We start from the raw sequence: 14,360 nt of genomic DNA on the forward strand, positions 1-14,360 counted from the left end.
CAACTTTGTAAAGACACACACACACACAACTTTTGACTTCAACGAACTGAGCTTTGTGGCGCTCATATGACCTTATGCAGTTGCGAGCGCCGTTACACCTCTACTAAAACAAAAAACAAAGGAACTGATCTTTATAATATACCATTTCCAACCAAACTCGAGCGCTGCACTAACTTCGATCATCATCATAATATTATATTAGAGAAATGGGACAACTGTTTCAAAAAATTAAGTAAAAAATAGCAGTCATTCCGTGGAAAGGAAGATGGCGTGAGACTGTAGACCGTTATCCATTTCCAGAAACAAAACTGACTCAATGCGATGAATTTGGCTGGAAATGATCGAGATTTTTTACCTTGGACTGCTGTCTTCCCAGTGGACTTAACGACGTCTCTGCCTGTCTCATCCGCGTTTAATGAACGTCGCGAAGACTTTGGCGGGGGGGGGGGGTGATAGGAAAGAAAGGTTATAACGGAACTGTAATTCCACTTTCCACTAAACAAAAACATATGTGCATATAGTTTAAAGTGTTACTGAGCAATATCACAAATACTTTGCACAGCAGTCTGTATCAATTTGTCTTAACTTAATCATATTTTTCCACAACAATTGAAGCTAGGTTATAAAAGTTTTATTCATAAATTTATATAAAATATCATAAATCTCCACCACGTGGAAAATGGGATTGTTCAAAGCTCTTCCCACTTCTCATGCACATTTTGCATACGCCTGTGTCACTGTTCATCAATGACACTTTTCAGTGGCAAAACTTGTTACAAAAAATTAATTTTATAGCGAACACTTTTTTGCACCACAGTAGGTTCTCAAAAACGTGCATTCAATATGCATAATGCTGTGAGCAGAAAAAAATTATGGACTTGCTTTTAAAAGCGATACAGGTATAAACTTATTTAATCTGTAGAAACCACTCACTGGGATTTTTAATTAGTATTTATTACGGAATTTTCTAGAATACAGCTAACTGGTGTTTACAAAAATACTGATCTGTTAAGAGAAATTGATACAAGTCATTGTGAAAAAGCTGGAGACTTAAGGTACGATAGTTGAGGAAATATTTGACAACGAGTTGCGCCATGAATTTTTGACCGCACTGCAGTTGGCGCATCCAATCAGAGCAAAACAAATCAGCAGTTTTGTCTACACCACACTGTCAAAGTGGTTTTTGTTTCCGGTACTCCTGCAGCAATGTGAAAAGGAAAAAGTCCAAAGGAGAAAAGCTCGATTGTATGACAGATGCAGCAGGGTAGAGAAATCTGACACCTGTGGGAGTGTGCATTGTCATTCTGCAGTATTTTATCGTTCCCTTGCAAACTCATCTCAGCCTAGCTTACAGGTTAAGCTGCAATATATTGTTGTGAGTTCACTGTCTTCCCCTGTGCCAGGAACTTCATGTGGACAATGCCTTTCCATTCCAGAAAATGATAAGCTGCCTTTTTCTCTGTGGCCTACAAAAAAACATTTGATTGTTCAATTTTTTCAGCCGAATCTTCTCTATTCAAAGATCTTGCTCCTTGTCTAATAGACGTAACATCAACACAAACCTAACCATAAATAAATATCATGCTTTCATTACTGTCCACAGCTGAACAGCATTCAGCAATAAGAAATTCAATCACTGCATGTTGCTTTCAGTCAGCTCTCTGAAGGTCGCCATTTTAGTCCTGACTGTCGCACAATGTGAGACAACATGCAATTTTGAGGACAAACAACATTCTGAAGAACTGCAATTTTTGTGGAGGTAGTCAAACAGTCATATGACACCTGTAGCAATTTTCCATTATACAAAGAATAAGTAAAAAAGTACGGCTTAAGCGGTATTATTTTTCACCAAAGTGAAAGCCTTCGAGTTGACGGGCGGTTATAAAAAACAGAACAAGACAGACTCATGTATCTGCATTGTTGACACTAAAGCAACCAACAACATTAAAAAACAGAGTGGTCTTTGCTCGAGTTCTGATCCAGAAACAGAGATGTTTTTGCAGCATTCAGTGACTTTCTAAAATTAAAAAAATTGTAAAAGTGTGCCTTTTCAACACTGTAAGGTAATTTATGAGGCCAGGCCTCTAAATTTAATGTCTAATGTCGGTCTCCAGTAGAACCAAATCAATGGGTAGAGAGTCTCAACACTTTGCCATCATCTTTTGGGGAAAATCCAAAGAAACTGGAAGGTAAACATCGCTAATCGGCGAGATAAGGTGGCAAAGGGTTAAAAACTAAAGCTCCCCAAAACAGCCCAAGTTCAGAATGCCCCCTCGGGAATTCAAACCAGGGGCATCCACTGTGAGAGTAGTTAAGCATGATACTAACTGAAGCGAATGGAACAGTCTCCTTACCTTCTCTCAGCCTTATGAAGGACAAGCACTACAATGCAGGCCAGAGCAATCAGCAGGAAGACGGTTACCCCGACGACCACCTTGGGCACGCTATCCTTCGAGTCTGAGCCGGATGCCTTGCTGCCCATGCCACTGCCAGCTGATGGCTTGATCACCGACCTGTGGGAGGAGGAAATGTCCAGTAAAAATGGGTTTGGATCCGAATATTATAAGCGTCATCACAAGGTGGAATCAGGAGCTTGTCAATATTGGGTCATGTGGAGTTATTGGTATCATCTGAAAGTTTGTTTGTTTGCCTTCTTTTAATGAAAAAAATACCCATCTATCTTGAAAAAAATTTGACATACTTGCGATTACAGGAGGTGGGGGTCGCCTGGTTTCAGAGGGAAAATTACCAAGAAAATGGCTGCCAAAGTTTGATAACTTCATAGCTCGAGTCTTTGAAAACGGAAAATGTACGTATTTTGTGCCTCTAATCAACATTTTTCAGTAAACTTCATAAGGAAGTGTGCTTTTATACAGACATAAAAGGTATAAAGACAAACAAACAAAAATTGATAAAAATTGCCAATTTGGCAAAAATATGTCAGATCCTTTGATTTCATTATTTTCACGAGCGCCTGGTTTCACCACAATGCCTCACATATTGAAATTGTCCAAGACGACCACCCATTGTCAAGGAGAAAAGTGTTCGTCTTGGATAGGTGGACATCTTGAGCCATATATCAAAATACAAATGAGGGGATAAGTGGGAACTGGTCATTTGTACAAGTGATTGTTTCAGACAGGTGGTCATATGACAGGCTGACTGTGTGCGTCACAGGTTCCCTTACGTGCAGTGCTTCCAACAGCTGAAGCTGAAAAGTAAGGAAAATTCTGCCGGGGGTCTGGGGGCCGCACAGGCCCCTATCAGCGTCCCGGTGGGGGTTGAGGCGGCGAAGCCCCCGAAGAAATTGAAATTTAGTGCATTTAGAGGGTTGAAAATGGCATTTGGGAGCCTGTTTGAAGAGATTGCCTGCAAACCATAACATTTATTTTTTCACCTACATTTTGTCTTGATTTCTTCACCCAGATCTAGATCTTGATCTACATAATATATTTTCATTGATGGTAATGTTTAAAAGCAGGTTCCCTTTCCATTGCTACTATAATTCAATTAATTTGTCATCGCACAATTGATAGAAAGCAAACCTGGGAATAAGGAATAGATATGTACCTTCACAATACAGAGTTACCCGACGTATACCCTAATTTTTTTTTAATTTCACGCCTGAAAGTCGCATCACAACCTCGGAACACTTCGTATTATTCTCGATTTTAGTAGTTTTAGCATAAATTTCTTTCATTGCGGCCCTTATCGTGTTCCTGTGCCGTAGAATCTTCGTATTGATCATTTCTCTAGATCTAGAAAAAATTTGTAAAAAGTTTCTTTCGGACAGTAATTTTCTGTCTAAGAGCACAAGCCAATTTATTTGATCAACGCGCAAATTTTCAGCCGCTGCAACAATCCGACGATAGACAGAAAGAATGAGTGAATGATAGAAAGGAGGAAATTGGCACAAAAAGTTCGCCAGATTTTGATCAATCCACAGGTAAAATGCACTGCCGACAAGCCCGCAATGAATGCATGGGGCACAGCGGAATAATGGCCGATGGAAGGAAATGCGCAACCTGGCAGGTTTCTATAACATTAACTTATTGCAGAGAGAATTACCGTAAATATCCGTACCGTAACTTATAGTAGTACTAGACAATACGAAGGCGAGTACGGATCTTTAGCTACAGAATTTCGGTAGTCCTACGTTGTAGCACCTTTTTACGGAGGGAGTTGATAATGATGGAGGAACAAGTACGGAACTGGCAGAAAGTACGGATTTCCGTAAAAATACGGAAGAGTGGAAGCACTGTATGTGGTTATCTCTCTCTCTTTCTTCAGGCGCTGTGGCGTCATAAACGGTCAGCGATGACAACAGCACGCAGGAACTCAACACTTGCCCAGGGGTCCTTAAAAAGTGCTGAAAGTGGGTTACTGAAATGTCCCAGCAGACGGGTTCTTGCACAATAGTTGGCGGGACATTTCAGGAACACAAGGTCCATAGTTTCGTCCTCCTCCTTGCAGGCTTGACAGGACAGATCTGGGTTGTCCGCTGGCGCCATTTTGTGGAGATATGATCTCAGCCAGGGCGATTTTCCACCAGTTCTCATTTGGGAGAGAAGCCGAAGCCGGCGGTCCTGCCGTCTGAGCGAGGCCTCAAGCTGGTATGATGGCGGCTGGGCAAATGGCAGTTTGGGTTTCGCCTCTCTCTTCCACTTTGCGCAGGTCGACCGGTGGATAACGGCTTATGTGGTAATGGGGGCAGCATACTGGTAGATGTCTTTGTTGGGTTTGTAGATCTGTGCATCTGTGTGTGTGCGTGTGCACGTCCGCACATGTCTGAGGGTGGGTAAATGTTTATGTGTTTGTGTGTGTATGTGTGTGTGTGTTCGAGTGTATGTTTTTGTGTGTGTGGAAGGGTGTGTGTGTGTGTGTGTGCATGTTTGTCAGTGTGCATGTGTGTGCAGGTGTGTATGTGTGTGCATGTTTGTCAGTGTGTGTGTGTGTGTGTGTGTGTGTGTGTGTGTGTATGCGCGCGCGCACGTAAGTGTTTGTGCATGTATGTGTATGACCAAAGGTTCCCTGAGGTACTTACGGAGCGGCATGCAGGCAGACAAGACTGGTGTCCCAGTTGAAAATGTAGCCACAGTCCTGGGCTTGATACAAGAACTCCGGCTCCGTCTGGCAAAGGAGAGCAAAACAAAACAAAAAAAATTTCTTACACTGAGCTGAACCTAAGACCGTACTCCCAACAACACAAACATTTAGATCATTAACTCTTTAAACCCTGAGTTTTTTTCCACCATTTTCTGTAGTTTTTTCTAGTCACCTAAACCTGGTGCACTACATCTCACTATAACTCCAAAAGCTTGCCTTCAACTTTTATATTAAGGAATCAAAGGCTCAGCGTTACTAAAAAAACTTGGATCGTCAATAGTTTGGAAAAACAAGCAAAAACTAGCACTAAAAGAAACGAAACAGTTGTCACTAGTATTGGACGCCTCCAACGTCCGATGGAGAACAGGGTTTAAAGAGTTAAATTATGCAAAAATGGAAGCAAATACAGGCTTGCCAACATTTTCAAAACCCAATCAGAGACACCAAGGTTACAATGTTAGAAGACACAACAATGAACACAATCACATAATGTGGGCTGGTTTCGGGGTGGTGTATGCGACAAGGCCCTCAAATTCCCGATTGCCAAATCCAAAAAAAGTCACGAGAAATTTGGGGCAGTAGGCAAGCCTGCAAGTGTAAAAATTAGTCATGTTGCTGTGTGAGTGTGTGCATGAGTGTGTGTGTGTGTGTGTGTGTGTGTGTGTGTGTGTGTGTGAGAGAGAGAGAGAGAGAGAGAGAGAGAGAGAGAGAGAGAGAGAGAGAGAGAAAGAGAGAGAGAGAGAGAGAGAGTGAACTTCTGTATGCGTGGGTGAGAGTATGAAAGGGATATGTGTATATGTGAGTGTGCACAAATGTGTGTGTGTGTGCATATGAGTATGTAGTATTTGTACAATCTACACAAAAATCTCTGAAGAAGACAAGAGCCTTCATGCATGAAATGTCAAATGAGAAATTCTTTTCATGACATTTCTGAAAAGCTCCAATCCAAAATAAGGGTTGGTATCGAGCAAGATAAACAGGCAGAAACCAAAGATGGAAAGAAAGAAAAGAGGTAGGAAGAAAAGGAAGGTAGGACTTACAAGTGGTGTCCTCCAACGACCCACTTAGTTTTTTAAAAAAAGGTTCTGTATAGCAGAACTAAACTAATTTCTTGTGAATAGACTTGGAAAACTAAGAACACAACACACACGACTGATTCAACACATGTACAGATGTTTTAAACGAGTACAATCACTAAAATGCCAGTACAAAGAGGAGGACCAAAATGTGGAAAACATCCTTCAGCACTGCAAGACACACAGGGCCCCGAGACAGGAAATGTGGCCAACCCCATTAACACTACAAGAGAAGCTGTAGGGGTCGACAGATGAACTGAGCAGGATGGCCCAGTAAATGACAGATACCAGACTTCAAATGCGATGCGATCGAGAAAAAGAAGCAGAAGACTTGGAAGGTTTATTAATCAGATCTTACTTGAGCTTTGTCGCTGATACAGTTGAAGATGATGGTGGTGGTGACGTGGCTGCTGCTTTGGTTGCCTGGGCACTTCTCCGGGGCGGTAAACTCAACCTCCAGACGCTCATCTGGGAACGGGGAGGAGGAAGATATAAACGTGGTCCTACATCCTCTAATCTTCAGCATATATTGGTCGCTTTTAAGGACAAGCGGGCTAACCCAGATTTTAGAAATCTTGACCTACACCAAAAGTGGGCATTGCCCTGAGGAAGACAGAGTCTTCATGCATGAAATGACAAATGAGGGAGTTTGGTTTCATTGGTCTGTATATTTGTTTGGTTATAGAGAAAACTCTCCTTGTCTTTTAACACTTTTTATCCGGGCTACGAGTATACTCGTAACGAGGACCAGTCCGGGCTACGAGTATACTCGGAACAGCTATACGGTCCCGTCAAAGAAGCTAGTTCTGCTTATAATTACCAAAATACGCAAATACGGCGATGCTAGCTCTGTCTGAATATTTTAATTTTCCAATGAACAGTAGTTTCTTTGTTTTTGATGGGTGTAGAAGCTTGAAAGATGTCTCGAAAACACACATTCACAACCGACGAAGTTCCTTTTGAAGTGGCGCTAGGTTGTGAGGGGGAATGATACTAATTTGATGAAAATGACTCTGAAAGAAGAGCCGTAAATTCCGTTGTGGATGATAAGAAACAGGACTTAGACTCATCTAATAGCGATTCAGATCATGGTGAAGGGGTCAGCTGGAATTCGTGCTCGATGGGTAGGGCTAGATCTAGATCTATAAAATCCAATGGGACGTCGTGGGCGCTGCAATCAGGGTCAAGTTCGAAGGTGGAATACACCTCAAAATCTACATTGTGCTATTGGTGTATTTCCTAACCACATACATTTACAAAAACTACATTCAATTTCTAACATAACTGCCAAATTTCCTTAAAACCTTAGAGTAAACGTAAGAAATATAGCACTTTGAACTATACGCACTGACTTCCGACTCATACGGCGAGGCGGCCCCAGGACTGGTACTGAGTCCGTGGCGGTACGGCTAGGATAAAAAAAGTTAAAGAAACTGAACAACGGTCCAAAAACTTTACCTTCGATTTTCCTAAAACGGCATTTTTTTGGGATACCACCTTGTGCTTAAAAGCGACCATATGACCTAATTGTGTTTAAGTGCCATGAAACGCTAACTAAAACTAAAAAAGGAAGTACATATAGAGTCTAATATACTATATCTTACTTTAACACTTACAGTACCTTCAGTGAATTTAGTCGCCAGGCCGTAGAATGAGCTAACTACACATAATTAAACAAAGAATGGACGCACTGCACTGAAGTAAATACCAAACGAAGTCACTCTATATGATAGCTGAATGGTCGATGAACCTCTCTGAATTTCTAAAGTGCATTTCTTGGGCTGCCATGGTTTCTCTAATTTAAAAAAAATTCCACCACAGTTTCAACATTCTAAACTGGTGCGGTACCCAAGGGTTTTTCACTATATGAGCCTTCGGTACTGTAAGTGTTCATGCTCACAACTATTCCATTTCTTCGTCATTCAGCCTGCCTCTTTTTATCTCCCTCCTGCCCCCCCCAAAACCCATCCCATCTTCCTCTCTCTCCAATATACTTAAGGTAATGACAATGACCTACCTAGCAGAAAGTATGTCAAGCTCTTGAAACTGCCCAAGTTGCGGGCTGCTGACTGGCCGTTGGTGATATCACAGACAGCAGCGCTGTCACAGGCCCAGTGTGTGAGTTGTGAGGAAGTCGAGTCTGGTTGAACCGGACCTGACAGGCTGATCAGATACTTCTTGTTGTGAACCTGCACTGTGTGGGCCCTGTACAAAAAGAAATTGTACATATATGTACACAGAGAAATCATAAATCTGCACATATAGGAAATTGACATATCCATGTACACAAAGAAATTGTACATCTGTACATACAAGAAATTAACATATCAGTACACATCTGAACATACAGGAAATAAACATATTTGGGGCGCTCGTCAAAATAATGAAAGTCAAGAAATTGGTATTTTCCTGCAGGTTTGGGAATTTTTATAGAACTTTTGTTTTTTGGTTCAACACCTTTCAGGCCGATTAAAGAGCACATTTCTGAGTGGATTTTACTGAAAAACGTTGAGTAAAAGCAGAAGAAATATAAATTTTCACATTCCAAGGACTCTCAAGCTAAAGAAATAACTCAACTTTGGAGGCTCATTTTACCTCTGAAACCAGATGACCCTTCAATCACACATATCTCGACTTCTATTCAACATAGATGGATATTATTTTCACCAAAAGCAAGAAAATGGATAGGCCTTAAGATGATACATCAACTCCGTATGCCCCCAAAATTGACGAGAGCCAGATTCCCCCATGTCGTGCCACATGTAAGCGCACAGAAATTAAAAATACAGTGACTGCTCAGTGGTAAGACTGTCATACACATCACTTTTCAAAATCGCAAAGTCTCACACAAAGCAGACGGTCTGTACAAGCAAGAAAATGACATAAATGGTAGGAAAATTTGGGGTCTGTCAAATTTCTGCTCGTTTCTGCATAGAGTAAATAAAGGGGCATCAACACAATATCGGTGACTTCGTGCAGGGAAAAAGCAAGACTGATAGACAGAAACAACAGGGAGGGGGGGGGGGTATAGAGCCTACCAGTGTCGCTCTTCAGCCACTGGTGCTCTAGAGTTGAAGAAAAAAAGTCTATTGGAAAGGACCTACCAGTGGTGCCCTCCACCCACCAACATTAGATTCCTGCACAGTCTGTCTTATGAGCATAACTCTGACAGCAACTAATATCATACATACAGTCAGGGAAGGACTTCAAGGTTTTGTTTCAGATACGTGTATGATATATGTTCTATGCCACTCTCAATACAAGGTTATTAGCTCTTTGTATTCCGAGGGTTTTATTCCGCCTTTGTTTGCTTTAGTACGTGTTTTACGGCACTTGCAACACAATAAGTTAATATCAGTGCCGAAGATTGGAGGTGCTACAAGAGAGTAACAATCACAAAAAAGAAGGAGCAGAGATGAGGAAGATAGACGTTTGATAGGAAAGAAGAAGCAAACCACACCAGAGCACCCGAAAACCACCCACTATTCCACCTTTGGAAAACAGCCAATTTTGTTATCCACTTTTTCAGCACCACTCTTGTATAACCCATTTGCGCAACATAAACACAAAACTGAAAAGAAATGAATGATTCTTGCAATGAACACACAGTCTGACTGTAGTGCTGGGCTTTTATACTTTTTTGTTATGGCTGTAAAAAATAAGAGTGATGCTGTGTGCCAGCAGAACTGGCTTGCCGTAAAGTAGGAGTTACAGAGGCAGGACTTTGTGAAAAAAAATAATATTCATCCCTGAAAAGACCCAGCCAAGTACGAGACCAAGATGTCAAATGAGCATGCACAACTCGAAGGTGAAAAGAAAAGGACAGGTCATTTAGGAAAAGTAAGTAACAGACAGTCCAATAATGATGCTTTTGTCTGTCTAAACAACATTTTTCAGCATCTCAGCTGTACATTAAAAATTTAAGGCACCTGTCATTCAGACACTGTTAAATAACATTGCACAATTAGGAACACCTTTAACCCTTTACCGGAAATAACTTTTTTTTAGAACTTATTATGTTGCTAATAGTTAATCACCTAATATCCGATGAGTTAACTCTTGGGTTATTTGTCAAGTCTTTCACAACATTTTTGCACTAAGAGAATAGAGAAACAAAGGCAGAGTTGTGGATTCTTGTAAAACTAGCATAAAAAAATATTTGATATTGATGTCCGACCCAAAAATATTCTATCTTATGACCATGTAAAAACAAGTTGTAGTTCTGCCCACAATATCTTACTTATCACTGTTGAGGAGAGGACGAAGGTCAATGGTTCTGCCTGTTCTCTTGTCAAGGATCTGTCCATCTTTCATGTCAGCTTTGACAGGAGCTCTGCAACATAGACAACAGACCATGAGCTAGAGAGAGAGATAGATAGAGAGAAAAAGAGAGAGAGTGTGTATGTGAAAGAGAGAGACAGAGAGAGAGTGTGTGTATGTGTGTGTGTGTGTGTGAGAGAGAGAGAGAGAGAGAGAGAGAGAGAGAGAGACTGAGAGACAGACAGACAGACAGACAGACAGAGAGACAGACAAAGAGACAGAGAGATTGTTTGTTTGTTTAGTATAGGGTTTTACGGCGCTCGCAACTGCATAAGGTCATATGAGCGCGCGGGACACACCTAATACTTTTCCGCTGGTAGGAAATTTTGAATTTTGCCCGGGTGGCGGCCGAAGCCTACTCTTATCGATTTTAGACCACCAAGGGATCTTTAACGTGCGCAACTTGCACACAGGCCCTCCGAGATTTTTCGCCCTTGTCCGAGAAGGCTAGGTGTAGATCTTTCCTACCAGAAGATCAGGGGTGTGGCAGAAAGACAGCAGTTAGGAGGAGCCAAGGAGTAGCAGTAGAAAGGCTGCAGAAAGAGTCAGGAGCCCAGAGGAGGGGGCAAAGGAGGTGAGGGGGTGGGGGCAGAAAGTGGAAATGAAAGCAGACAACAGAACATTGTTAGACATCAGGAAAGGATGTGAAAGGAGACAATTTTAGAGAAGAAAATTTGTTGGTCGCTACCCGGAATCGAACCCGGGACCTTTGAATGAGAGGCCAACACCTTAACCTCTAGGCCACGAGAGCCCCCAGACAGAGAGAGAGAGAGAGAGAGAGAGAGAGAGAGAGAGAGAGAGAGAGAGAGAGAGAGAGAGAGAGAGAGAGAGAGATCGAGAGAGAGAGAGAGAGCAATTTAGTTTACTACCACTCCACAAAAATGATCACAATTTGCAACACAACCAATCTGGACAAAAGATTAATTAACCCTATTCATACGCAATGTTTTACTATCGTATCCATACGATGTGGGGAACTCTGTGCTACCACTTTCCAAAGAGGAAATTTACTAGTTAATCCCATCCGTACGCTTTGCATAACAGTCTGTCATAATGATTTTTTTGAGAAATACTGAGAGGAAATTTACTAGTTAATCCCATCCGTACGCTTTGCATAACAGTCTGTCATAATGATTTTTTTGAGAAATACTGAAAGTTTCAAAGAGATCTCCGTACTAGAAGTATTCTAAAATGTGATGAATACAACCCCTGGAGTACAAAATGACCCCAGGGGGCGAACGGATACGGTTAATCATCTCTGACTGTTTTGTAATTTAATTGACACAATTAAGATCATCAAGGAGAAGGCTACAGTCAGGGCTAACATGTACTGAGTTGGGTAAAGTATCCAAGCCGACAGGTTCAGATACTTTTTATCTTTTTTTTTTTTGTCCTGTGTCCTGATTTGATGCCAAATATTGGTAAGTTATGAATAAAATCATCTAAAGTGGTAGTTACCGTAGGAGTTAAATTGTTCAGCACAACAAAAAGGGATACTGGTTTATTTTTCTGAAGACAACAATTTGCAGATTGAGATATTTGATAAATGAATATCAGAACATCTGCACACAAGAATCAAACCGAAGTCTTTTGCATGCACAGTTAACTTAGCTGAAAAGTGCACAGACCACATTCAAGAGAAAATACGCTAAATATACATGATTGACAATTAATATTATTATTTTGAGCCACTTAAATTCTGTTTCACTTAATTAAGAAATATTCTCCTCTGCAGATGCATTGGTCCTCGTCAGACATTGGCGGACAATCTATTATCATTACACTGAGATCTGGCGAGTTACTTACGTTTCTGTAGGACAGGCTAGCCTTGACGCCCAGGTGAATTCAAAGATGCACTTCGCAGCATTGTCAACTCTAGGGGGAAAAAAAACAATGATAAATACTGAAATGTTACAGTTGACCAACTGGTTTCTGTTGGGAAGCTTGGGAGGGGGGGGGGGGGGGATGACAAAACAGGCAAATAGTCATAAAAGCTAATGGTTGGGTTTTTAAAAAATACATCGACAAAAACATCAAGTTTATTGTTAACTTTCTGGTGCATGTTGCAAAATCAAGAGGAAAAATAACAAGGGAAGTAAAAATTTCTCGCTGTGTAGACTGTCAAGTTCACCGACAAAACAGAAGAAAGAATACCACTGAGCTGGGGACAACTCTTTCTTCCGACTTCTTTGAACAAAATACTCCCATCCCCTAATTCCTTTCTCCAACTCAAACACAGATCAATTGAGAAATTCCATGAAACAGAAGCATGCATTTCCACAACCATCACCTCCTCCATTCCTTTCCCCAACACCTTCTCCCCCCCCCCCCCCCCCCATTCCTTTCCCCAACACCTTACTTCCTTACAGCCCCTAACATGATGTTCGGGGGCTCCAGTGGCTGAGTGAGCGGTGAGTTCAGACTCAAGTAATGTCAAGCAAGTGTTGGGGACACAGGGTTTAGGTGGGTGGTCACTGGGGTGTGTCCTTCAGCAAGACACGACAATGCTAGCTCAAAAAACAGGGCTCTGTACAGTGGCGACCGGCAATGGCATGGTTGTGTGTGTGTGTGTTTGTGTGTGTGTGTGTGTGTGTGTGTGTGTGTGTGTGTGTGTGTGTGTGAGCCATTGAAAACCAAATTGCCCTTCTGGGATCAATAAAAGTGTAATTTATATTTTCTTTATTTTATGATGTCTGGATGTTCACCTGTGCTCCAAGTAGACCGGTGCACCCACTGTCTGGCCACAGGTCAGTCTGATGATGACTTTGGGAGACAGATCGCTGCGTCTGCGTCTACCAGCCTGGCATGCGACTGCATCGCCCTCGGAGTACCCCACCACTACAGTGCTGTTGCTGCTTCCACTGTTCTTCTCCACTGGAAACCAAAAACAGTAAACAAGTCTTCTTTTATAAGAGTTTTTTGTTGTGTTTTTTTTGGTAAGTGTTTTATGGCATTCGCAACTGCATAAGGTCATATGAACGCGCTGGACATACTAAACATTTTCAGTTGGTAAGAAATTTTGAATTTCGCTCGGGTGGCGGCCGAAGCCTACTCTCATTGATTTTAGACCACCAAGGATCTTTTATCATAATAATAACTTGCACACAAGTTCTCTGAGATTTTTTGACCTCGTCCGAGAAGGCTAGGTGTAGATCTTCCCTACCAGAAGATCAGGGGTGTGGCTGAAAGACAGCAGTAAGAAAAGCCAAGGAGTAGCAGTAGGAAGGCTGCAGAAAGAGTCAGAAGCCCAGAGGAGGGGGCAAAGGAGGTGAGGAGGTGAGGGCAGAAAGGGGAGATGATAGAACATAGCTAGAGAGCAGGAAAGGAGGTGAAAGGAGACAATTTTAGAACAAAAAATGTTTCAGTCGCTACCCGGATTCGAACCCGCGGGCTTTTGAATGAGAGGTGAACACCTTAGCCTCTAGGCCACAAGAGTCCCCAGTTAGAGTTTTTAGCCACTTGAAACACATTTAGGTCATATAAGTGCCGAATATTAGAGGCGTTACAACAGAGTAACAAACAGTTAAATAAAAGGAGGAGAGATAAGGATGCTAGATGTTTGATAGGAAAGAAGGTGCAAACCAGACCAGAGTACCCGCCAACTACCTACAAACAGTTAACAATGAAATCTAACAACACATTAGCACACCAACATTGTGCACATAAAATAAGAGCCGCTTTTTTTTCCATCTTAATAGACATATCTTGTCAACACCCCCCCCCACCAAAAAGCAACAAATAACAAAAACAAAAAATCCTTCCCAAAAACTTCAAATGATGAAACAACAAATAAAGCATTCATAAACAATCAGTATTTACTTAAGAAGTATTCCTTTTCTAACATTGTCTAACACAACC

The 14,360-nt window shown here is 41.6% G+C and overlaps 1 protein-coding gene across 1 annotated transcript in view; it reads right to left on the reverse strand.

Moving 5' to 3' along the window:
- LOC101854964 (cation-independent mannose-6-phosphate receptor) overlaps positions 1-14,360 on the reverse strand; it is a gene marked incomplete in the record, with an annotated part of 86,335 nt that overhangs the window by 8,870 nt on the left and 63,105 nt on the right. The window contains 7 exon segments of the mRNA XM_013085335.2: positions 2,355-2,513; positions 5,045-5,130; positions 6,541-6,650; positions 8,200-8,387; positions 10,423-10,515; positions 12,309-12,377; positions 13,208-13,376. Coding sequence (XP_012940789.1) covers positions 2,355-2,513; positions 5,045-5,130; positions 6,541-6,650; positions 8,200-8,387; positions 10,423-10,515; positions 12,309-12,377; positions 13,208-13,376 — 874 coding nt within the window.

The sequence above is a fragment of the Aplysia californica genome, unplaced genomic scaffold (assembly GCF_000002075.1).
Source record: "Aplysia californica isolate F4 #8 unplaced genomic scaffold, AplCal3.0 scaffold00366, whole genome shotgun sequence".
NCBI lineage: Eukaryota > Metazoa > Mollusca > Gastropoda > Aplysiida > Aplysiidae > Aplysia > Aplysia californica.